Source organism: Triticum aestivum, chromosome 2D (genome assembly GCF_018294505.1).
Source record: "Triticum aestivum cultivar Chinese Spring chromosome 2D, IWGSC CS RefSeq v2.1, whole genome shotgun sequence".
NCBI classification, from domain to species: Eukaryota; Viridiplantae; Streptophyta; class Magnoliopsida; order Poales; family Poaceae; genus Triticum; species Triticum aestivum.
The window spans coordinates 220140063-220166122 of record NC_057799.1 but is presented as its reverse complement, the minus strand read 5'-3'; the positions used below and the strand labels follow the sequence as shown (position 1 = coordinate 220166122).

The following is a 26060-nucleotide window of genomic DNA, read 5'->3' as shown; positions in this document are numbered from 1 at the left end:
CCCATACTGTTCTAGATAATGTTGGATTTAAATAAATAATTAAAATCAGAAAATGATTAAAACTTTAGAAAATCATATAAAATAATCCGTAACTCGGATGAAAATACTTTCTACATGAAAGTTGCTCAGAACGACGAGACGAATCCGGATACGCAGCCCGCTCGTTCACCACACACCCCTAACATATCGAACACGCAACTTTCCCCCTCCGGTTCATCTCTCCGAAAACGCGAAACACCGGGGATACTTTCCCGGATGTTTCCCCCCCTTCGCCGGTATCACCTACCGCGTTTGGGCACGCCTAGCATCACGCTTTGTCATGTCATGCATCATCATGCATTTTTTTGCATTGTATTTATTGTTTCTTCCCCCTCTTCTCTCGCTAGACACCGAGACCGACGCCGCTGCTACCCAGTTCGACTACGGAGTTGACGACCCCTCCTTCTTGCCAGAGCAACCAGGCAAGCCCCCCTTGATCACGAGATATCGCCTATTCTACTCTCTACTGCTTGCATTAGAGTAGTTTAGCATGTTACTGCTTTCCGTTAATCCTATCCTGATGCATAGCCTGTCCTTGCTACTACTGTTGTTACCTTTACCTGCAATCCTACATGCTTAGTATAGGATGCTAGTATTCCATCTGTGGCCCTACATTCTTGTCCGTCTGCCATGCTATACTATCGGGCCGTGATCACTCGGGAGGTGATCACGGGTATATACTTATATACATGATATATGATACCTGTGGTGACTAAAGTCGGGTCGGCTCGTAGGAGTACCCGCGAGTGGATCTTTGTGGCGGAGCGACAGGGCAGGTTGAGACCACCTAGGCGAGAGGTGGGCCTGGCCCTGGTCGGCGTTCGCGGTTACTTTAAAATAACACGCTTAATGAGTTCTTGGTATTTGATATGAGTCTGGCCATTTGGTCTATACGCACTAACCAACTACGTGGGAAAGTTATGGGCACTCGACGTCGTGGTATCAGCCGAAGCCTTCGTGACGTCAGCGACTGAGTGGCGCGCGCCGCATTGGACCGTAAGCTCGCACTTGTATTAAGGGGGCTAGGTCTGCTTCCGGCCGCGTACGCAACGTGCAGGTGTGCAATGGGCGATGGGCCCAGACCCCTGCGTGCATAGGATTTAGACCGGCGTGCTGACCTCTCTGTTGTGCCTAGGTAGGGCTGCGACGTGTTGATCTTCCGCGGCCGGGCATGACCCAGAAAAGTGTGTCCGGCCAAATGGATCGAGCGTGTTGGGTTATGTGGTGCACCCCTGCAGGGAAGTTTATCTATTCGAATAGCCGTGTCCCTCGGTAAAAGGACGACCCGGAGTTGTACCTTGACCTTATGACAACTAGAACTGGATACTTAATAAAACACACCCTTCCAAGTGCCAGATATAACCCGGTGATCGCTCTAACAGGGCGACGAGGAGGGGATCGCCGGGTAGGATTATGCTATGCGATGCTACTTGGTGAACTTACCATCTACTCTCTTCTACATGCTGAAAGATGGAGGTGGCCTGAAGCGTAGTCTTCGACAGGATTAGCTATCCCCCTCTTATTCTGGCATTCTGCAGTTCAGTCCACCGATATGGCCCTTTACACATATACCCATGCATATGTAGTGTAGCTCCTTGCTTGCGAGTACTTTGGATGAGTACTCACGGTTGCTTTTCTCCCTCTTTTCCCCCTTTCCCTTCTACCTGGTTGTCGCAACCAGATGCTGGAGCCCAGGAGCCAGACGCCACCGTCGACGACGACTCCTACTACACTGGAGGTGCCTACTACTACGTGCAGGCCGCTGACGACGACCAGGAGTAGTTAGGAGGATCCCAGGTAGGAGGCCTGCGCCTCTTTCGATCTGTATCCCAGTTTGTGCTAGCCTTCTTAAGGCAAACTTGTTTAACTTATGTCTGTACTCAGATATTGTTGCTTCCGCTGACTCGTCTATGATCGAGCACTTGTATTCGAGCCCTCGAGGCCCCTGGCTTGTATTATGATGCTTGTATGACTTATTTATGTTTTAGAGTTGTGTTGTGATATCTTCCCGTGAGTCCCTGATCTTGATCGTACACGTTTGCATGCATGATTAGTGTACGATTGAATCGGGGGCGTCACACCCCAACCATGACCTACCACTGAAACAACCTAGCCACCACCCGATCTACATCAAGTGTTCTCAAATCCAACAAGTATTCAATCTGATAATAGTGAAACCTCAAAGGTAAAAACTCAATTCATCACAACAAGATAAAGTGGGAGAAACACCATATGATCCAACTATATTAACAAAGCTCGCGGTACATCAAGATCATGTCAAATCAAGAACACGAGAGAGAGAGAGATCAAACACATAGCTACTTGTACATACCCTCAGCCCCGAGGGTGAACTACTCCCACCTCGTCATGGAGACCATCGGGATGATGAAGATGGCTTCCAGTGATGATTTCCCCCTCCGGCATGGTGCCGAAACAGGGCTCCATGGTATTTCGAAGGTACAAATGCTTGCCCCGGTGAAGTCGAAGTTCTAGGGTTATTTCTGGGGGTTTCTCTATGTATAGGATTTTTTGGCATCGGTCCCACGTCAAGATGGGCTAAGATGGGCCCACAGGCACCACGACACCACCACCCCCTGGCGCTCCCTGGTGCCTCATGGGCACCTCGTGGCTCTTCTGGTCCTCCCACGAAGCTTTGTGGGTCTCTTTTGTTTAAAAAATCGTCAAAAAGTTTCATCCCAGTCCGAGAACTTCTATTTCTGCACAAAAAACAACCCCATAGTATTCTGCTGAAAACAGCGTTAGTCCAGGTTAGTTTCATTCAAATCATACCAAAACCATATAAAATTGTTATAAACATGGCATAAATACTTCATAAGTTATAGATAAGTTGGAGACGTATCAGGACCTAATGTATATTAAGTTTATAGTGGAAAAGATAGCGAAAATACACCTTGGTACATGGGTGCACATGTACCCGAATTGCAAGAAAAAAATAAAAATAGTAAAAATGATCAAATATTTGTGAAACTTTTTCGGAACAAGCATTGTCTAGTGTATTACTCATGTGTAAAGTTTTGCAACAAAATGACTTCTGTGGTATTCTGAACGAATAAAAACAAAACTGATACTAAATTAAGCTTGATGTTCACACATTTTGTAGTTGCGGTTTTGTCTTTTTTTTACAATATCACAGAAGTCATTTTGTCCCCTTTAAACGTTAGTGCTATGCTATACTATATTTGTCGCAATAAAGTTTCACATGTTTTTGACATTTTTACTCTCTTCTTTTAGTCGGGTGCATATAGACTCGGGTTCAAAAATCCGCACCACAAAGATAGGTAATATGAACCTATTAATATTAACTTATTTACAAATCGTATCCAACTAGTAATATTTTGGAGCATCACATTTTATTGATAGATTAGGATTTTAGTCTTCACATGGGCAACGCTCAAATATATGGCGGCACTTCTTCTTTGAATCAGTCTTCCTAGCTCTGATCCTTCTTATTTTTAACCATCAAAACAGATTAGACGAACCATCGAAATAGAATCTTGCCGGCAAGATTAGGCTTTCTTGTTATTTGTATGCGACAACAAGATTTGATGCCAGGTTCTTTTGATCGATTTAAAGGTGCAACAGCCACTCCAAAGGCTTCAAGGTGTTGGTCAGTGGTGGAGACGGGCCTAGAGCAGTTGGGGCTAGAGCCCTAGGCGTAATACCAATATCCTTTGTAATTTCTTTTGAGTCACTTATTTTAAGACGGAGGGAGTACAACATATAAAGCCACTAGAGTGTAAACTAGCTTAGCCCTAGGCGTGATCTCATGCTAGCTTCGCCAGTGGTGTTGGTCCTTAGATACACATGCATAAAAACTTCTTGGCTGTCATCAACAGGTCAGCCCGGCTCTGATATGGGGACGACAACAACGCCTAGGCGGCTCATTTTGCCAATGACAATGGTCAATGGTCCAAGAACCTCGATATAATTTTTATTATGTTTTGAATACTTTGTATTTCTCGTGAACTTTTATACTCTCTTCAATCCATATTAATTGTTGTATTAAATCAGCTACAATTAATAACATGGATCGAATAGAGTAATAAATTTGAGTCCTTTTCGAAGAAAAGAAAAACCTCAACACCGAGTTAATAACACTATGGGTAAAATCACACATATGAAGACAAAATATGTCTATAAGCTAATAAATAAATGGTTGCATGACACCACAAATATGTTACTCTCATAGTAACATAGACTAGTAACATATGCATGTTATTAGTCTAAGTAACTCCCATATGGGTAGTCTGAATCTAAGCACTCACAGCCAAACCAAGCTTGCAGAACAGCCTGCACCTTAGGAAACAATATATCCAAGAAAAAAATGGGAATTTATCTCCACTCTTTCTGAATTGTCAACAATACATGCAACATAAGTTTGCATCTTCGAAACAAGTCTACCATCACATGCATATCGGTGATCAAACCAAACATAGCCGTTGTGCCTTCCTTGTGGGTATCAAACCAAGCAGACACCTTCAAATCTACAAGGTTTTCAACAGTTCACCGGGGTCGATTTCATGGAAGAGAGGAAACATTAGGGGAAGACCAGAGTCGGAGACCATGAAGTGAAACCAAAACTTTCCACTGTGTTCCCTTTTCAGCTCTGCCATAGCCTGTGTCAGATTCTGGCATACACCGAGTGTTCGACCCTACCCCCTAACACTTTGCAAGCTCCATCGCAGTCCGCGTCACGCCTCCCCTGCATCTCAAATCTAAATCCAATTCCTGCCAAAGCAAAGACTAGGCAAGTCCTCTGTGTCTGGGTTCTAAGGTTCATGGGGACATTGCTACTGCAGAGAGGGACAGTGGGCAACACAGGCTGCTGCTTGTTGTCCTGAGAGCTGAGATGTACATCTTCCACAAACATGCTTTTCAGGGGTTCTAAGGTCTAATCAGCAGCACACTAGCTACAAAGGTGAGCTGTACAAAACAAACAATGAGTCACCATAGAGTACCAGTAACCAATAACTGGAACATCATGAGCCCTCAGCTGAAAACACCAGTATGTCAGCCACCATATTATCAAACATCTAGTGACTTATTCAGTAGTGAGCAAGTCAGCAACTACCAGAAACACAACTCATAGTCTGGCTACAAGAATTCAAAATATGCATTTCATGGTCGAGTTGAGCCAGCAGAAAGCGAGCCATCTCTTAAATGCACTAGGCACAGTTGCAGTTGCTTTTGGACCATTTCAGCAACCATTTGCAGCCTTCCTCGGCTTGTCTCTCCACCTGCTGGCGATCCATTCACCATCTTCACTGCTTTAACAACACTCTGCTTACACCTCTCCCAATCCTCGTGTTGCAACCAGCAAGATCTACCACCATGGCTGCCATCCATTGCAAGGTATGCGATATGACTAGTATCCCCAAAGGTGTACCTTAATCTCAGAGAAACACAAAATGGTAACCAAGCAGCTCCACCAGATGTCCTCACATGTGGTGTAAGATTATGGTCAAGCACAAAAGTTAGGGTAAAATCTACTGAATTGTTGGCTCTGTCATGCTGAATATTACTCTTGGATAATAAAGAAGGTTCAGTATAATCATCTGAAACTGATCTTGGATGCTTTTCCAAACAAAGTTCAGCCCGTGCCCGCTCTGCAGCAGCGATGTCCCCATGAGCCTCGGACAAGCTTTTATTCCATGTAATTAGTTTTACAAATTCTTGTATAACTGAAATGGGCAGAGTAAGCAACATGATAAAAGAAGCAATCCTAGAAGCATCATAAGGTTCACAGACAACACATCTGCTAAAGTAATCGCATATCTCATGTATCTCAGATGGTGTTAGCTCTCCCTGAGCACTGCTCTGAGGAGCTTGCTGTTGCTGTTGCTGGTGGTGAAACCGCTTCACATTAAGAACTTGAAGGTGCAGTTGAACTCGCTGAACACTAACTGCAAAGACATAACCACTGCAGGAAAAACGAGTCAGAAAAAACATTCAGATACAATATTCCTTCAGGAATCTACATCGATGTTGGTGCATATTGACTGATGTGATAATAAACTGATATAAAATAGATTACGATGAATGTGATTTTGACCCTTGGTATATCCCAGCACTTAATCCTACCATTTTCATCTACAATCTAACATGTAGTAAAAGATTATGTACTTGTATCGTTGCTCTTAGCGAGCAACCGTCCAGACTAGATAAGATCATAAGGTTGCTATTTCATCTTTTGGGTTCATTGTTTGAGATAACATTGCACTGATTATTCAATTACATACTATTGTTAGGGATAACATCTCAAAGGACATAAAAAAATTTGTTAGCAAAAATTGTTAGGCACGTCTCTATTCAAGGATGCGCACAGATATTGCTTTGTGACCATGAGGTCAGGGGTTCGAGTCCTGAAAACACCCTCTTGCAGAAACATAGGGAAAGGCTGCGTACAAAATACCCAAAGTGGTCGGACCCTTCCCCGGACCCTACACAAGCGGAGCTACGTGCACCAGGCTGCCCTCTTTTCTTAGCATCTGGTATATAGTGATAAGAACAAGTTTTCCCTGCATCCTGTTAACCAGATCAAATTTGTTGGGGGGCGAACTGCCTAATTTATAGGAAAAGCAGAATTGTTTCTGTTCAGAAGAATGGATCAATTCTCCCTCCAAAGTTTATCGCCCAAATCTATGGTCTCATCTTTCACCTAAAAACCCTTACTTCAACCCTTGGCATCCATCCCTTCTTTTGTACTCACTCTGTCCTTGGTACAATTTTGTACTAAAGTTAGTACAGAGTTGAGACACTTATTTTGGGACGGAGGGAGTACAATATATATGAACAAGAAAAACTAAACATTAAAAATAGGACAACATTAATGTAAAGAATGATAAGAAAAATTTGCACAACTCTGGGAACTTTCCATGTGCAATTGTGTTCTAATAACACGCATCTAGTCATCCAATTGCATCATATTAGGCCATTAACATATCAGAAAAGCAGGGGATATTTTGGTTTTCTGTAAAGTATAAAAGTTGGGGATATCTTGGCTTTCTTGTACTCCCTCCGTTCCTAAATATAAGTCTTTCTAGAGATTCCAAAAGGGACTACATACGGAGCAAAATGAGTGAATCTACACTCTAAAATATGTCTATATACATCCGTATGTAGTTCCTATTGTAATCTCTAGAAAGACTTATATTTAGTAACGGAGGGAGTAGATACCATGCTAATATATGAATAAATTGCATCTTACCCCACAAAGAAGCGCAACGCTGGCTGTTCTTGATCCAAATTCAGAAGTGCACCTTCATTATCTTTCAAAACTGACCCCAATATATCTTTCAGAATATCACGCAATTGCGCAAACAACCATAGAACTCCAAGGTACTTGAGAATGCCTCGCAACACCTTCTTAAGAGCAGCATGAGGGACCCAGCCACCACCATAGCCACCATCATCTCCAAGCCCGATAAAAGCTGTGTTCAATTCTCCTTTCATATGCACAGGAAGGTTAGTGTCAGGAGAAAGGTGTGCAGGAGCTCCGTCTCCTGAAGGTAGCGTGGCATTGCCTGCTCTACTCACACTAGCTGCTATCTGACAACCAACACCTGAAGTTAGCTTAATTTCCCCAGGAGTACCACCACTCAAGCGATTCATAGTAGTATCTACCTGTTGACTTCCAGATGAAGTATTGGCACTAGTATGTCTAGCATTCAGAAAGCTCGGCTCAAGAGTATTTAGACCCTGAGCAACATGTTCCATTATGAATGGTCGAAATTGTGGACAAGGTAAAGATCCACCAATTGAAGGCCCACCTTTTGGAGGGGTTGCTGGCTGCAGCCAGACCTGATCCCCAGCAAAGCAGCGCATGTCAACAGAGAACTTATTGCGATATATAATGCGTATCCAGTATGGCCCACGGAGCACAACAGAAACATCAAAAGGCATCAAAGAACTAGGAACTAGTCCATGACCAGTCCAGCCTACAGCAGAGAGCATAGAGGAAGTCTGAGCATCATGACTGTTTATATGCACAGTAGTTGATGATGAACCATTTGCCAAAAGAACATTGTTTTGCTTTTGTGCAGAACCGCAAACAGCAGGGACAGCAGGCATCTTTGCAGGACGAATTGCACCACCAAGGGAAAGTAAAGGACCTGCTGTCAGTCTGATACAATCCAAAAATGATGCTACCTCATTGCAATTCACAAAATCCTCCAAAAACTGCATTATGGAAACGTGATTAAACAAAAGATTGACAATATCTCGTGCAAATTTCATATAGAAGTATGCCAAGTCTTGTTCAGAGTTTAGAATGCCTAAGTAGAAAATTCAAAAGTCTGGCGCAACACAGATTGGCAGAACTTTTTGCACTTTCTCGGTAAAAAAAGAATCATGCAAATAATGATATTCTGTGGTCACATTTTGGTCAAATTGAGCTTAAATCGACCAGTGCTGCATTTCAATTTGTTCATGAACCAAATGCTAACCAACTACAGACAAGGAAACCAAATTTAAACCACCAGTGTTTGACAACTTCAAGTTACAAATAAAACATGCCATGGTAACTGCTAGCATTCCAAACATAAAAATATGCACTTTGATCAACAGTTTCCATGTAAGACTAACAAAAGTACTACCTCCGTCTCAAAATATAAGACGTTTTTGCAGTTCAATTTGAACTGCAAAAACGTCTTATATTTTGAGACGCTGCAAAACGTCTCATATTTTGAGACAGAGGTAGTACAAAACAACATCATATCTGAACAAAAACAGTATCTAAACTTTTAAAGAAGTCGAATAGTTCAGTTGGATGCAAGTGACTATAAAGTGGGCAGCCCGGTGCACGTAGCCCCCACTTGCGCAGGGTCGGGGAAAGGTCAAGTGACTATAAAGTGGATTGAGAACAAATGTAGTTTAATCACTGAGATGGCTGCAGTTAAAAAAGGAAAGCATGCACAACTGCACACCGTACTGATACCTATTATACCAACCTCACTGAGATCTTTATCAATATCCAATCTAGTAAATGAGGTGATGCATTTTCAAATATAAAACTTCAGTCAACATGTTACCCCAAACGAAGCATAATCACAAGTCAGCCAAACATGCAGTAATGTAATGCACAGTTGCATATACTGTGATGCAGTACGCTTGTATCTAAAAACCATACCTTTGTGTGTGGCCAAAGATGATCTGGTGAAATACGCATTGTGCAACCAGCCTTACTGGCATCCCACTCGACAACAAAGTGAACCATGGGCATGGCATTGGCACCATAACTGAACCACAAGTTCATCAAACCAACAGCGTTAATCCGGAAATTTTTAGCCATCTGGTCCGATAACCTGTTCCTGAAACCTTTTCTTGCATGTAACTTTGCCTTTGTAGCTAACTGATTCTCAACTAATTTCTCATCTACTTTAATACGAACCAACCTCCGCATTCCACAAGCAAATACACGAGCATTTGAAAGTCGTCGTAATTCTGAGACAAGCCGCTGTATACTATCAGCCTCAACAGAGTTGTAAGTCAAGGTGACCCCATCATAGTCAAAAGAGATGTGTGAATCCATCTCAGAAGTGTTTGCAATGCGAACATGAGAACCCCATTCTGTAGTATTGCTGCCTCCATGAAGTTCCCACAGTGCACCATAATATGGATCGTTGATCCTAACACCCCATGACATGCTTCCAGCTTCACCGAGACGTAAGCATGTGTGTTTCCAAGAACCATCTTGAGCAAAAGGTAGCCGTAACCAAAGATTAGAGGAGGGTGTCCCCAGACCAACTTCTTCTACATATGGAATGTTAAGAGAATTCATCTGGGTAGTCAGTTGAGCATATTTGATACGAAGCGAACAATGCTTTATGACTTGAAGAAGCACAGAAGCATATATATTTTCTGTAATACAACAATTTCCTTCTCTCAGTATAGTTCCATAGGTGAGGGTTGTTCGAGATTGCACGCTGCTTGCATCTTCTGGCAGTTTTCTTCTCTTTCTTGGCCCACCACTGATTATTGATCGCTGTAATGATGGGATGTTCAACAAGAACTCTGAAAGATATCTCTTTCCAGATGGAACTTCAGAGCGTAAAGCGGAGATATTCTCCAAACCTGACAATTTCCAAATAAAAGCATAACATTAAGAAGAAAACCTCTTTATTTTACATAAAAAGCTATTTGAATATCAGAGACTAAAAATTCTAATTTTGGTTAATGTGCACAGTACTATAGTTTGGATTATTTGAGAATCAAGGCAAGGAGATTTATTTCCATCCACAATAACATGATTTCTCGAGATCTAAATGAGCTCTCAAGTCATGACCGAATTAACAAGCTGATAGCTTGGATGGATGATCACCTGCAGGGACCGAAACGGAGGTCTCTGTACTATTTGCAGACTTCGAATTACTCAGCAGATAACTGTCCAAAGTGACACCAGAAGCGACTTTTGCTGTGTCAATGTTAGAATGTAGTAACTCGTCATCCAGTTCAGGTGGGCCAGCTCTACTGCTAACCCCCTGACGGCCAACTTTTTGAGAACTCAAATGAGTTGAGGGCGAACTATAAGACAGCCAATTTTCCTTACTTGGAGAATCTCGCTCATATCCTAATACTGCGTTAACAACAGAAGAAAATGAAGGCTTTAGAGGAAGAGACTCATCAATTTCACTATGCCCGGGAGACCCATCTTCCATGCTTTGTAGCACCTGCAATTTCTCTACATCGAGAAGATTTGCAATGCATTCATCTTCACCTAGTTGCATCTGGCCAATGTCAATTCTGTTAAACCTTACAACTTCTTTAGCGTCAGTGGTTGTATCAATGTTAGACCTGTCTTCTCCGTCAATATGCACCTCAAGCAAATAAAAAACCGGCATGAGGTTGTCATCAAGTTGCATCAGAAGATAATAGGCATTTGTACGCCAAGGAAATCCCATAACCATAAAATCTGAACCATACAGTATGGATTTTGGTATCTTCAGAGTAATCTGACACTCGGAGTAAACCTGGAACAAGCACCAGACAAATAAATTTAGTATATAAGTTTTAAGATAGTACTATATGAACGAAAACAATCAAATATAGAAACGACGTTTCACTATGAGTATACACATAAAAGGCTAATAGTTCTAAAATGTTTGGGGCCCTGACAGATATAAAGCTGAGGCTTTTCCCTGTGGTCCAGTTGGTGCTAGTAATTAAAACTCAAATGCATAGTACAAGGACATATATCACTAGAATAACGTGGATAATACCAAGAAGACATCTTCTCTTCACATGTGACATGTTCCCTTATGCATGGAACTTTGAGCAAAATGGCTCATAAGCGTGAACTTTATAGCTTAATTTAAGTTGGCACATTGCATTTAGACCAGGTATATATTAATCTCAGTTGCAGCTTGCACCAAGTTTCTGAATACTAAAAACTTTGGACAAGTGAGTTCAAACAAATAGTACGGTTCAGTCCAGGCAAGAAATAACCGGACCAACCGAGTAGGTCAGGCCTTGTGTCAGGTGATAAATCCATACCACTTCACTCCACTCTTCCACCTCACTCCTGACTAATGATTTGGTTACGTGATTACAAAATAAAAATACTTTGGTTACAGATATTTGTGTGTGGATTGGCAACTCCTCGGCGTCGATACTTCATTGGCAAAAAGGTCCAACAAGAAAAATAGTATTGGTGAGGCAGCCACGGCCAGACTCCCCAGTGACCAGGCACAACCAGACTCAGCTTGGAGACGGATAAAATGGAATGGCAGTGATTTTCCCTCCTTTCGATGGTGACAGAGAAGGGTTCAAGACGATGTTGTGAGCTCGGGTGCTGCAGAATCAAGACATAAGTGTGATGTCAGTGTAATTGGGCTCCAGATGTCAACACTAAGGATCCTGGACGTACCAAACAGGGAAACCAAGGGTACCAAAGATCAGCCATGTTCGGATGTGGTGTCAGCACACTGCCGAGGTAGATGGTTCTTCAACAGAAAAAAAAAAAAAACTTCTGTTGATATTAGGAAATATGCAACTTGTATTCCCATGAGGCCATAGGCCAGTATATATACATGTACAGGTGCAGGAAATATGCAGAAAACCCCTTAGACAATGGGTAAACAGAAAAGGCTACATGACTATATATACTACTCTAACACCCCCCCTCAAACTCATGGTGGATGAACAACACTGAGTTTGGAGAGATAGAAGCCATATTGTGCTCTTGTCTGGGCCTTCGTAAAGAAATCCGCCAACTGTAAGTCGGAAGGCACATACTGAAGAGCAATAACCTGATCCTGCACACCAGCACGCACATAAAAAGCATCAACACCAATATGCTTGGTGAGCTCATGCTTCACAGGGTCACGCGCAATGCTAATAGCACCTGTACTGTCAGACAATAGCAGAGTAGGTGTAGTGACAGAAACACCAAAATCCTGAAGTAACCACCATAACCAAGTCACCTCTGCCGTCAAAAGAGCCATAGCTCGCAACTCAGCCTCTTTCACTCGAACGGGAAACTGCGGTCTGTTTCTTCGTCTTCCAGGCAATAAGAGAACCACCAAGGAAAACACAATAAGCAGAAAGTGAACGGCAATCCGAGGGATCACTAGCCCACCTAGCATCCGAATAGGCCTGAAGCTGTAATGAACTGGAGGGAGGAAAGAACAAACGGTGAGAGATCGTGCCACGAAGATAGCGGAGAACACGAAGAAGGTGACTGTAGTGAACCGAAGTGGGAGCAGAGACAAACTGACTCAAAATATGGACTGGATAAGAGATATCCGGACGAGCGACAGCTAGATAGACAAGACTCCCAACAAGATGACGATAACGCGTCGGATCAGACAAGGGGTCACCATCAGTATCACGGAGGTGAACATTGAGCTCCATGGGAGTCTCAACAATGCGCTCATCAGTAAGAGTAGCACGAGCAAGAAGATCCTGGATATACTTTTCCTGGGAAATAAAAAAGCCATCAGAGGTAGAAGAGACTTCTATCCCAAGAAAGTACCGAAGAGGGCCAAGATCAGACATAAGAAACTGCTCACTAAGACGGGCCTTCACAAAGGCAATATACTCAGGGTCGTCGCCAGCGATGATCATGTCATCGACATAGAGAAGAAGAAGAGTCCGACCACGAGCGGAAAGGTGGACAAAGAGCGCTGGATCATGAGCACTCGCTGAAAAACCAGCGGCAGTCACTACAGAGGCAAAACGCTCAAACCAGGCGCGAGAGGCTTGCTTAAGGCCATAGAGAGAGCGACGAAGACGGCATACCATGCCATCAGGAACAGAATACCCAGGTGGGGGCTGCATGTAAACTTCCTCACGCAGCTCAACATTAAGAAAGGCATTCTTAACATCAAGCTGAGACACAGACCAGTGACGAACAGAGGCCACGGCAAGAAGTGTGCGAATAGTGGTCATATGGGCCACAGGAGCAAAAGTCTCATCGTAATCACGGCCATGCTCCTGCTGAAAGCCACGAGCCACAAGACGAGCTTTGTAGCGCTCAAGAGATCCATCGGAGCGAGTCTTAACCTTGTAGACCCACTCACAAGTGATTGGGCGAACACCTGGAGGAAGAGAAACAAGGTCCCACGTGCCGGTGCGCTCAAGAGCAGCAAGGTCCTCTGCCATCGCAAACTACCATTCGGGATGAACAACAGCTTGACGATAAGAAGTCGGCTCAAGAACAGCAGCACCAGCACTTGGAAAACCAAGACGATCAACAGGCGGAAGCGGACGAGGATGTAAGCCATAAGTAGGCTGAGAGGAGGAAGATGGCACATCAGAAGCAGATGGCGCATCAGTAGATGCATCCACAACACGTGGACGACGAGTATAAAAGTGAGAGAAGGATGGAAGAATGCCAGGAGGAACCATCAGGGTAGACTCAGGTGAGGGAGAGGGAGATGTCACCGGAGAGGAAGGTGCGGAATCATGTGACAAGCGAGGTGAGGAAACCATCGGAGATGGCGAAGTTGGATGTGCAATGGTCGGAGAAGCAGGGGGAGTACGATGGATGGACAAGGGCTCAACGGGGGTGATAGGTGTGTCAGAAAAAGTGAGGAAAGAGATGTCCTCTACTGCAAAGGTCGATGAAGATGGACGCGGGTAGAAGGGACGGGACTCATCAAAAGTCACATCCCGAGAAATACGCATCCGACGACCGACTGGGAAGACGCGCATAGCGGATGCCACCTCTGATGCATTGCGTCCGTGGTGTCGGACCAAGCCCCGTTGCTGCTGGACTGCTCACCCACGCCCACCTTGCATAGACAATTCCATTTTGAGGAATACTGGCTGCGATTGGAAGGGTTCCATGACGTTGTGACCGTGGCCTGGGGCTCCACATACCACGCCGACCCCTTCCACCGTCTCATGCTCAGGCTCCCGGCGACGACGACGAGTCTTACTAGCTGGAGCTCCAGGTCTACAGGCAACATCAAGGCCAAGCTTGCGATCTCCCAGGACCTCATCTCGCGCTTCGACCAAGCCCAGGAATCGCGCAACCTCACGCCCCCGGAAGCCTGGCTTCGCAAGCAGCTCAAGATATCCTACCTGGGGCTCGCGTTGATGGAGCGCACGATCGCCCGGCAACGTTCCCGCATTGCCAATCTCAAAGACGGTGACGCCAGCACGGGCTTTTTCCACCGGCAGTGCTCGTTCCGTTGGCAGAAGAACCGCATCTACAGCCTGTCCGCGGACGGCAGGGTGCTCACTGACCACGCCGACATGGCAGAGGCAGCCTTCACTCATTTTGAGGCCCTGCTCGGCACGGCGACCGTCCGGGAGCACTCCCTGGACCTGTCACAGCTCATTGAGCCGACCGATCTTGCCGACCTCGATGCACCGTTCAGCGCAGAGGAGATTTGGGAGGCTGTCAAGCGCCTCCCCGCACGCAAGACGCCGGGCCCAGACGGGTCCACGGCAGAATTCCTCCGTGCATGCTGGACCATCATCAGGCAGGATTTCCTTGACGTGTTCCGGCAACTCTATGACATGCGAGGAAGGGGATTCTACAAACTGAACCAAGCATTGTTGATGCTGCTCCCGAAGAACGCCGCCGCCCATGGGCTGCGCGACTACCAACCGATCTGCCCCTTGTGGCCAAAATCTTCGCCAAGGTGCTTTCGATCCGCCTCGGTGCCAAGCTGGATCATCTGGTCAGCCGCAACCAAAATGCATTCATCTCGGGAAGAAGCTTGCACGACAACTACGTCCTTGTCAAGCAGTCACTCAAGCTGCTGCACCAACTGAGAGCTTCGAGAGTCATGCTCAAGCTCAACCTCACGCGCGCCTTTGATTCCCTGTCATGGCCATTCCTCTTTGAGGTTTTGCACCGGTATCGATTTGGGAACCGATTCTTGGAGTGGACCGCCATCCTCCTGTCTTCTGCCAGCACGCGCATCCTTCTGAACGGCGAGCCCAGACCCCCCATCTGGCACCGACAAGGGCTCCGGCAGGGCGACTCCATGTCCCCGCAGCTCTTCGTGCTCGCCATCGACACTCTGGGACGGCTTTTGCGACGTGCCCACAGCCTGGGCATCCGGCAGCCCTGCACCCACGGCGACTCATTCCAGCGTTCTCGCTCTACACCGACGACGTCATGGTCTTCTGCCACGCCACGGCGGATGACACCACTGCGATCAGGGAGATTCTCGCCTTGTTCGGCAGTGCCTCCGGCCTGCAGGTGAACTTCGCCAAGAGCTCCGCCACCATCCTGCATGGCGACCAGGCGGCCACGGAGATGATCGCGCACCTCGGCTGCCCGGTGGCGACTCTCCCCATCACCTACCTCGGCATCCCCATGTCTACGCGCCGCCCATCTGCCGCCCAGCTATAGCCCATGGTGGATGCTGTCGCCGCGCGCCTACTGACCTGGAAGGCCGCTGATGACTAAAATCGGGCGCCTGGCGCTGGTCAAATCGGTCCTGAGTGCCATCCCGGTGCACCAATTGCTTGCGTTCGCGCCTCCCAAAAAAACACTCAAGCAGCTCGAGAAGATTGAGCGTGGTTTCCTTTGGGTTGGACGAGCCGCTGCCAATGGGGGACACTGCCACATGAACTGGAACAGAGCCTGCCGCCCCATCGAGCTTGGGGGCCTAGGCGTGCGAGATCTCGAGCGTGCCGGCCTCGCTCTACGGCTACGCTGGTTGTGGTTCTCCAGAACAGACCCGGAGCGAGCGTGGCAAGGGCTCGACCTCCAGTTCTCGCCCACGGAACGGGCCCTGTTCTGGGCATCCACGTCCACAGTCATTGGGAATGGGTAGACCGCGCTACTCTGGGAGGACCGGTGGATCGGCGGCCAATCTGTGCGTGAGCTCATGCCTAACCTATACGGCTGCATCCCCAAGCGATGACGGACGACGAGAACAGTGGCGGACGGGCTCAATGGCAACTCCTGGGCACGCGACATCCAAGGCAACCTCGGCCTCCACGAGATTGGTCAGTATCTGCAGCTCTGGCAGATCATGCAGCGCGCCGAGCTCTCCGCAACTCCGGACAGGTTGATCTAGAGATGGACAGCAAGCGGCAACTACTCCGCGCAGTCCTGCTACATGGCCACCTTCCATGGATCAACGGCCTGCTATTCCTGGAAACTAATCTGGAAATGCTGGGCGCCGCCGAGAGTCAAATTCTTCCACTGGTTGGCCAACCAGGACCGGTGCTGGACTGCAGAGAGGCTGGCTCGTCACGGACTCCAGCACCACCCCCGCTGCCTCCTGTGTAACCAACAGCCGGAAACGGTGCGCCGTCTGCTGCTGGAATGCCCCCTCGCCCGGCAGGCATGGCACGAGACTCTGGCCTGGCTACGCATCCCAGCCCCAGCACCCACTCAGGAACTGTCGCTTATGGACTGGTGGAAACATGCCAAGGATGACACGCCGTCAATCCTACGCAAGGCCCTGAAATCTGTCGCGTTGCTCGTGCCATGGATGGTTTGGAAGCACAGGAACAGCTGCGTCTTCGACAATGCAACGCCGTCCTTCAACACGCTTCTAGATAGTATTAAGGACGAGGCCTGCTCTTGGGCGGCAGCCGGGGCACCTGGCCTCCGACTCGTGCTGCCTCAAACCTAGGACGTGCATTAAAAACTGGATGTAACCCGCACGTCCTCGGATAACTGTAACTGAACTTCCCCCTTTTCAATGGAAAGAAACGCAAAGCTTTTGCGTTTTCTCGAAAAAGAAATGTAACAGTTAACTCAAGAAGCGTTGTAGTAGGGCGCTAACAACCCAATACCTCCATCCAAGCCCTTGTAGATCTGGGGAGAGTGGCTGACACCCTAGCTTCTTCAGTTTTTCTGAGATGGCGAAAAGCAGAAGCAAAGGAAGTGGCAAGGGGTGTTGGCGTGGCAACTGACTCTGGGCCTAAGTCAGTGAACCGGCCCAATTTTATTATACCTGGTCCAAGTTGTGACATTGGCCCAACTGAACTTACGTGGTAGATTCTCTAAAACTTGGTGCCAGCTGCAACTGGTGTCAAATTACTTTGCAGTTACTCCTTTGATCTACATTATGACAGTTCACATTATTCAGATTGGCTTCATACCAAGCACGGGTTACTGTTTTTTTTACATGAAAATGGTTAATGCAAGACCAAGTATGATCAATTAATTGCATGAGAATTCTTTTATTGGCTATTGTAGTTACCAAGCAAATCATTGTACAACCAAGTAAGGTTTTGGTTTTAGGTTCATCGTGAACAAGACGACGTATTGCTGTTTCATGTCGTAGTATATCTAAGCTCCTAGATTTTTCCAGTATTCAATGAGATCTTTGCAAGAAATAAATTCAGAGCTGATTGCAACACAACAGAAGATAAAGACAGCAAGTTGAGCAAATTGATAACCTTCAGGCCCAAAAACCTTCCTGTCGCAGCAAACAACTGAAGGATGCTTCTGGTCTTTAAGCTCACGAAGACCTCAGTGGGTGTTATGCTCCGTTTATTAAGGGCTTCTTCAGAGTCTAATACCGCAGAAGGTGGTAATATATTTTTTGGTGATTGCAGGAGAAAGCCACCACTCCTATTGTAGAAAGAAATAAGGTATAAATTTAGGAAGTAAAGGGGACTGAGCTGGAACAAATATAGAGATTAGATTTTTTTTTGGGGTGGGGGGTTATCTTATCATTCTGCATGTTTTGTAACATATGGGTTAGAGGTCTTACCGTCTTACACACCCATATTCTAGGGTCAAACTTTAACTAGAACTCAAAATCTATCCCTCTCCTAAACATCCCCTAAGGAGGTACTTTCTTTCCTTCATGATAACCGACTTGTTGAAGCCTATTTAAGGGAAAAAAATAATCGTGCACGACTCTCATTCCTAGAATTGATGGAAGGCTTAGAAATTAGAATAGAAATAACTCACTATAATACACTCTTGAATTTTATTGGAATCTATATTGTGGAACATGCAGGAAGATAGGCCTTTTACCATGAATTAAAAGGATCACTCCCTCCGTCCAAAAATATTAGGCCCGCACGCTTTCCAATATTTGTTCAGCAATGTGTGGATCACATGACAAAAACAATTGATACCATTGGGCTCTTATTAGAAAACTTTTTTATGGTGTCAAGTTTGTACATATGAAGTAATGCAGAGTTGAACTAATCGTCGGTCAAAGTTAAATATTGAAGAACACTTGCATCATTGCCAGTCTACTTGACAGATATAACCATAGTTGTCATGGTATCACCTAGGAATTCATTTGCCTGCCAACCAACACCTAGGTAAAGCACTCGTTGCCGCCGAACTTACCGGTTGTGCCATCCCACGAAGCTCAATGTACGTGAGGTGTGTGTGTGCCCCGTGATCATCATGCTCATGCCATCCCATGAGCTGGTAAGGACACACACCTAAATAGCTAACTAACAACCCCAACGAGATCAGCCAGGGCGTGGACATGCACACGCTGCATGGCTGTTTATTTAGCTAACAGTATAGCTAAACAAGCTAGCTACTAACGGGCAGCAGGATTACAAACTCAACAGACATGCAACTGCAGTTGCGCGCGGCCAGTGGACATGCAGTTGCGCACGGCTGGAGGGCGTGTAACTGCCGTTGTGTGCGGCCGATGGAAATACACTAGTGCGCAACTGATGGACAAACAGTAGCGCGTAGCCGATGGACGTGCAACTGCAGTTGCACACCGGTTCGCGGGCGTGTAACTGTACTTGCTTGCAGCTGGTGGACATGCAACTGTAGTTGGTGTCGGTGCACGATCATGCAACTGAAGTTGCGCGCGGCCGGCTAAATACTGAGAAAGCAAAGACAGGATTCTCACATAAAAGACAATAGGAAGTCACTATAATACCTATACTGCCAGAGAGTTTATGACTCCGTTAGTTGTTTTATAAGTACCATGAGTCCATGACCATGGAATAAATATTCTTTAAAAGAATAAACTTGTTGAAGTGTGTATGTGGATTGCCTAGCCCTTTCCATAAGTTCGGGCTTTTGGTTGCGTTGGCTAGTGCATGAAGCTTAACATGGTATCAGGGTCTAAGGTCTTGAGTTCAAGTCCTGGCTTTCACAATTTATTCAAAAATTGGTGTTCCCCCCTTTGTGTCCACATATAGGCCTCTTGAGCCATACCTCTGAGTCTATTCACGTGTTGACTTCCCGCGTCACACGTGAAATGGGGTGTCGAAGTGTATATGTGGATGGCCTAGCCCTTTCCATTAGTTCGGACTTTTGGTTGCGTTGGCTAGTGCGTGAAGCTTAACAAAACTGACACTAAATACCTTGTGGATATTAAGGACAAGAAAGTAAGGATGAAGCATCAGCCATGCAAAAGGTAAATAACAACGGACCTGATATTTATTCCCAGGTGAATATACGATTTTCCATATGCCCTAACCTGAAGCACTTCATTTGTACAACAATTCTCGAAGCCCCTTCTATCCACTCTCTGTGCAATTTATGAACAGAGACAAAGCACTAAAAATCAGAACTAAGCAGGGAAGCAGGCAAACAAAAAAATGCCCACAGGCGAAAGAACTTCAGAAGTGATTATGCACAAGTCTTAGCTCGAGCAAATATAAGAAAATAAAGAGTTCAGTGAAGTTGCATTTTCAGTAATGGACTGGTATGAAGAAAATTTATGAATCCTGCTTTGGCAAGTGCAAATCAGTAAGGTATCCCAAACATAAGGAAATCCACAATCCTAAATATAGTGGTTTATATCAGTACCTTTTGCAGGACGTCCATATGAACTTCTTTCCGTTTCAGGACAACATCAGTTGGGGATCGAGAAATCCGAGTATTTTTTTTCAACTCCCTCTGAATTTCCAGAAGACGTGTGTGTCTATTGCAAGCAATTGCTTTCAAAATGATTGCCTCAACATCAATGCAGCTCAGATCAAGAGAAAGATCAGCTTCTTTATCTGTAAGTGGATCCAATACAAATGAACTGTGCTGACACTTTATCTGCATATCTTGCAGTGCCTCAACTTTAATAAATGGAGATGAATCAGATTCTGCTGACCCACTGTTTCTTTCATCCAGCCAATAATTTATTTTCAAACCAGGTATCCTGAACCCACTTGAATCGAGCTCTCCATCTTGACCAAGCTGCGTTGGAGCATTATTCCCACCTTGTCCTGCACTTCTATGACTATCCGAGACAAGTTCAGATTTTATTGCCTCTTTCCATCTACCTTGTCGTAGAACATTAGTCTGTCTAATTACGGTATCCATAACAAAAGAGATGCATAGCTCATGGAGAATTGTATACAAAATTGTGAGGGGATTGTCAGCCACAGCCATTCTCCGTTCGATGTCATCACCCAGAACATACCTTCTTGTCTCTTCAAGCTTAATAGGCCCGGTGTTCTCACCAACAAGTAACTCAATATGCAATATCCTCCACAGCGAGAAGTGCCCACGGTAACCTAACGTAAGGAGTACTTTGAATTCGCCATCTACCTGTACATTGGCTATTCCATCAGTCACCGAAACCTCAGACATTTCTTTAGGAACTAGGGTTTCAAGTAATTTTGCCCGCACAAGGGTGCTTAATTTCTTCAATGTAGGCTTCCGCTCATCTTGAAAAAGTGTATTCTGAGTACCTATTTCCTCTACAGATTTAGGCAATCTCCTATAGCTCCCTGTATGTATGACTTCTATCGCAGATGAAACATCAAAAATGGGAGCACGAGCTTGCTGCAATCCTTCATGCATAAAGAACAGTGAATCGCCTGTTTGGATGAAGCAAGTTTCATGGCTGGAGAGAGTTGACGCAAGTTGCTGGCAGTAATGAAGCAAGGGCACCTGCAGAAGATCAAAAGCAATATTCTCTATCACAAAATTCCAGATACATATTTTGATGGCCCAAATATGATAATGAAGGGGAAAACTTAGTTTTGAAATACATTCTTTGTTGAGTAGCTAAGGAATTAAGGTAGATTGTAGCCTGTCAGAGCAAATACATTACACAATGATAAAATACTTTAAAGTTGGCATTTTGGGTTTTCTTTGCGACTTCAGTACGCACTTCTTCAGCATGAATTTTGCATACATAGAATAAAGTTTGGTCCTTTGCTCCATCAAAAACGGTTTTAAAGATGACGACAGTTTCGTACACGTGGATGCCCAATCAGCACAAAAAAGAGGCAAAAATTTCAAAAAAGAAAATGGGAGAAAATTAGGAGAAAAAAACTGTAGTCTCCTTTCTAGAAAACTCGACTAGTTTAAGGAGAAGTTGGGGGGCAGCAGAACAAAATATTCGGAAAATCCAGAAACAAATATGGAAATTTTGATTTTTTAACTGAAATTTTATTTTGAAGGTATGTTTGGTTGATTCCACAACATGCCCTACCAATTTTTTGCCAACCATTGGCTAGATATTCTTTGACCCTTAGTTTGCCTATATGGCAATAATTGTGAAGGCAATGTCAAGAGGGTGGGCAAGTTCTCATAGGCAACCAACCAAGTAAGAGCCAAGATGTCATTGGCTGCCAAGATTTTGGTAGGGAAATTTAGGCACCAGAAAATACCCTAGAAACAGTCTTTACGATGAAGATATAAAAGACATTGAGGAAAAAGGAAGAAAATTAAAGAGAATAAAGAGGAGATAACAGGAACGTTTAAAAACAGGAATCTTTCAGCCAAGTGCAAAGTTACGGGAAAATATGTGGATTTTGAAGATGAAGAATGTATTGAACGAGAGCCTCCATAACGTTAAAGAATTATGTGGTCGAATATTTCTGATTATTACGAGACTTCTTAAGTTCCCTAGAATTTTTAGTAACTTTACTGGAATGTTTAAGTTCTTTCCCTAATTTTTCATCTCTGATTTTAAAAAATTTCCCCATGTCACGTGCTTGGGAACAGCGGGCTGAGACGTGGAGCATAAGAGGTAGTCGTGAGATACCCGTGGCCGGGGACGGTAGTCCTGGACCCGTGGCGGCAGCAAGGGTTGGAGGGGCGCACGGTGCAGAAGCAAGAGGTAAGATACTAAGATTAACTTTTCTGCTTGCTTTATTGCTCAAGTGGGGTGCTGTAAATAGACAATTACAACTGAAGAAACAGACTTGGACTCTAATTGGAATTGGATCCAGTCGGCAGGGTAACCTTTTCGGGACTAAACCTTTCTGACTTACGAACTGGACTCCTACTCTAACTCTAGATGGACTCGGCAAGCACTAGACTCGAACAAGAACTAGGGCAGTCCTGCACAGCATGGCCCTTGCGCCTTTCACCCTCGGTCGGGGACCAGTCCGAGCCGGTTGGATGAAGCTGCTCCGTCTTGTTGCGCTGGCACATGGTGCAGACACGCATGTAGTTTTGGGGCGCCACCCGAGCCTGGGGAAGGTTAAAATCCCGGCGAAGGCGATGCAGCGACTTCTGAAAGCCCTCATGCCCCATGTCAACACGTCGGCCAATAGTGGAGACGTGGGTGGCACATATGCCCGGTGTTTAAATTGTTACAATATATATGTGGATTGCACTAGCTCTTTCCATTAGTTCGGACTTTTGGTTGCGTTGGCTAGTGGATGAAGCTTAACATGGTATCGGAGCTAAGGTCTTGATTTCAAATCCTGACTTTCGCAATTCATTAAAAATTGCTGGTACCCCCCCCCCCCCCTTGTGTCCACGTAGTGGCCTCTTGAGTCATACGTGAGTTCCACCGTGAACGATATGGTAAAATTGGGGAGTTGGAAGGCTGGTGCAGTGATGAGGGCGGTCTTCAGGGCATCGAGACGCAGCCCCGTCCTCGGACCAGACACCAAATTCACAGATGACCTTCCGGTAGTTTCTACTAGTCCCAGGAAGCTGTGCACCACTGTCCGTGGAACCGGTCAGTCGACGACTGTGAGTATCTTGTAACTGTCCATGGTGATGCCGTCGGCGGAGATGACATGGCCGAGGTATGTCACCGACTCCTCGCCAAAGGAACATTTGGAGCGCTTGAGTTAAAGTTGATGTGCCCTCAAAGCCTCCCAGACGAGCTTGACATGACGAAGATGGTCCTACCAGGAGGTGTTGCAGATGAAAATGTCATCAAAAAATACGAGCACAAATCGGCGTAAGAAGGAACGAGGCACATCGTTCATCAAAGCTTGGAATATCGAGGGGGCATTGGTTAGACCGAATGCCATCACCATGAACTCGAAGAGGCTTTCATGCGTGCGGAACGTTGTCTTGTGGATATACCTTGGAGCCATGCGTACTTGATGGTAGCCGAAGCGGAGATCTAGCTTCATGAAGAAGCGAGCACCCTTCTGCTCGGCCAAAAGATCGTCGATGACGGGGATGGAGAACTTGTCCTTGAAGGTGACGCTATTGAGTCCCAGATTGTCGACGCAAAATCGCCAAGTACCCTCATACTTCTTCACCAGGAACACCGGTGAGGAGAAAGACGATGAGCTACAACGGATGAGGACGCGTTCCAGCATCTCGGCACACTGCTTCTCAAGCTCATCCTTCTAGATGGCCGGCTATCGGTATGGTCGGATGGCCACCTATTGAGATCCGGACAACAATCGTATGTGGTAGTCGTGTGCGCGATATGGAGGAAGCCCTTTGGGCTCGGCGAAGGTGTCTGCGAAGGAGGCCAAGAGGCTGTCCAAGAGCTTCCTTGTCGATTGTGATGGCGGCATGCCGGGAAAGGCCAGGAGACCATCTAGGAGCTTCCTTGTCAATGGTGATGGTGACATGTCGAAGAAGGCCCCAACAAATGATGTGGTCGCCGTTCGCGACCGTGACACGGAGGCTGTTAGACCTTTCAGCCTGAGCATTTCATAGTTGTGGATGACACTAGGAGAGTTGGGACAATTTTCGTTGGTTTATTTCTCACACAATGCCATGCCAACCTGAGGGGTTGGGGATACATACTTATAGGCTGCTACCCAGCCAAGCATATGCTAAGATGCTAGTCTAAGATGCTGCTAAGATGCCAGTCTAAGATGCTAGTCTAAGATGCTATCCTAACTGCCAGTCCTTGATGGCCAGGGATTCTATCCTAACTGCCACAAGGACCATGTGCTGCAGCCAAAGGACCATGTGCTGCAGCCCCACAAAGACCTTAGTACATAGACTTATCCATCATTCTCCCCCTAAGTCTTGTACGTCATTTTGTGGGAGGGTTGAATCATCCCGATCCTGGAGCAGAGTTCGAGGAACTTGATCCTCCCAAGAGGCTTGGTGAGCAGGTCTGCGAGCTGGTCCGTGGTGTTGATGTAGCTCGCCTCGATGCTCCCTTCTTCCACACAGCTGCGGATGAAGTGGTACCTCAGTCGGATGTGCTTGCTCCGTTCGTGGAAAACGGGGTTCTTTGCCAGGGCCAGGGCGGACTTGCTGTCCACCAGGAGCTGCACCGTTCTGGTGTCTTGAACAAGAAGATCACCAAGCAGTCGAGCGAGCCAGAGCGCCTGAGTGCAGGCGGTGGAGGCCGCTATGTACTCAGCCTCACAGCTGGACAGGGCCACCACCTGCTGCTTGACTGATTGCCAGCTCACGAGACACTTGCCGAGGAAGAAGAGGATCCCGCTCGTGCTCTTGCTGGTGTCGATGTCGCCGGCGTGGTCGCTGTCGCTGTACCCGACGAAGTGTGCCGCCCCCGGACACCTAGGGTAGTGGAGGCCGTGGTCGAGGGTCCCTGCTACGTAGCGGACGATCCTCTTCACTGCTTGCTGGTGTTCCGACGTCGGTCGCTCCATGAACCGACTGACATAGCCGACGAAGAATGCCAAGTCCGGCCGTGTGTGGGCGAGGTAGCGAAGGCTCCCCACAAGGCGTCGGTACTGCGTAGCATCCACTTCCTCCGCCTTGCTGTCGCGGCTCAGTTTCAGCCTCTCCTCCATCGGAGTGAGAGCTGGGTGACAGTCGGTGAGCCCAGCTAGCTCAACGATGCGCTTGGCGTAGGCGGACTGTCGAAGCGCAATCCCGGAGTGATCCTGGTGCACCTCAATCCCAAGATAGAAGGAGAGGAGCCCCAGATCACTCATCTGGAAGGTGGCCTTCATGTCTTCCTTGAACGCTGCCACCTCTGCATCTTTGGTGCCGGTAATCACCAAGTCGTCAACATAGACGCCCACCAGCAGGGCGTTTCCTCCACTGCCCCGTCGGTAGACGGCCGCCTCATGCGGGCTTTGCTCGAAGCCCATCTTCTTTAGCGTGGAGTCCAGCTTGGCGTTCCACGCCCTAGGTGCCTGCCGTAGGCCATAGAGAGCCTTGCGCAGGCGGAGTACCTTGCCCTCCTGGCCAGGGATCGCAAATCCCGGTGGCTGATGCACGTAGACTTCCTCCTTCAAGTCGCCGTTGAGGAATGCCGACTTGACATCCATGTGATGGACATGCCAGCCCTCCTGGGCAGCCAGCGCGAGGAGAAGTCGCACGGACTCCATCCGTGCCACGGGAGCGAAAGCGTCGTCGAAGTCGACTCCTTCCTGTTGCAAGAAGCCTCGGGCCACCAAGCGAGCCTTGTGCTTGATGATTGCGCGGTGACCACGAGGGAGGTCAGCGAGCTCCCAGGTGCGGTTTTGCTCGACCGCATCCATCTCCAACTGCATCGCGGCGCGCCATGCCG

General features: G+C 46.5%; 1 protein-coding gene across 2 annotated transcripts in view; it reads right to left on the bottom strand.

The window, feature by feature from the left end:
• Positions 1-4178: 4178 nt before the first annotated feature.
• LOC123052617 (mediator of RNA polymerase II transcription subunit 14) overlaps positions 4179-26060 on the bottom strand; it is a 29750-nt gene continuing 7868 nt past the window's right edge. Inside the window, exons 2-9 of one of the 2 annotated variants that reach the window (XM_044475867.1) lie at positions 20222-21301; positions 19843-19940; positions 17878-18052; positions 10379-11027; positions 9188-10131; positions 7684-8238; positions 7268-7608; positions 4179-5980 (exon numbers count right to left, since the gene is read on the bottom strand). In XM_044475867.1, coding sequence (XP_044331802.1) covers positions 5179-5980; positions 7268-7608; positions 7684-8238; positions 9188-10131; positions 10379-11027; positions 17878-18052; positions 19843-19940; positions 20222-21301 — 4644 coding nt within the window. In that variant the 3' untranslated portion in view covers positions 4179-5178. Of the gene's footprint in view, positions 5981-7267; positions 8239-9187; positions 10132-10378; positions 11028-17877; positions 18053-19842; positions 19941-20221; positions 21302-26060 lie in introns of both variants that reach the window. The other variant, XM_044475866.1, reaches the window with a different exon arrangement.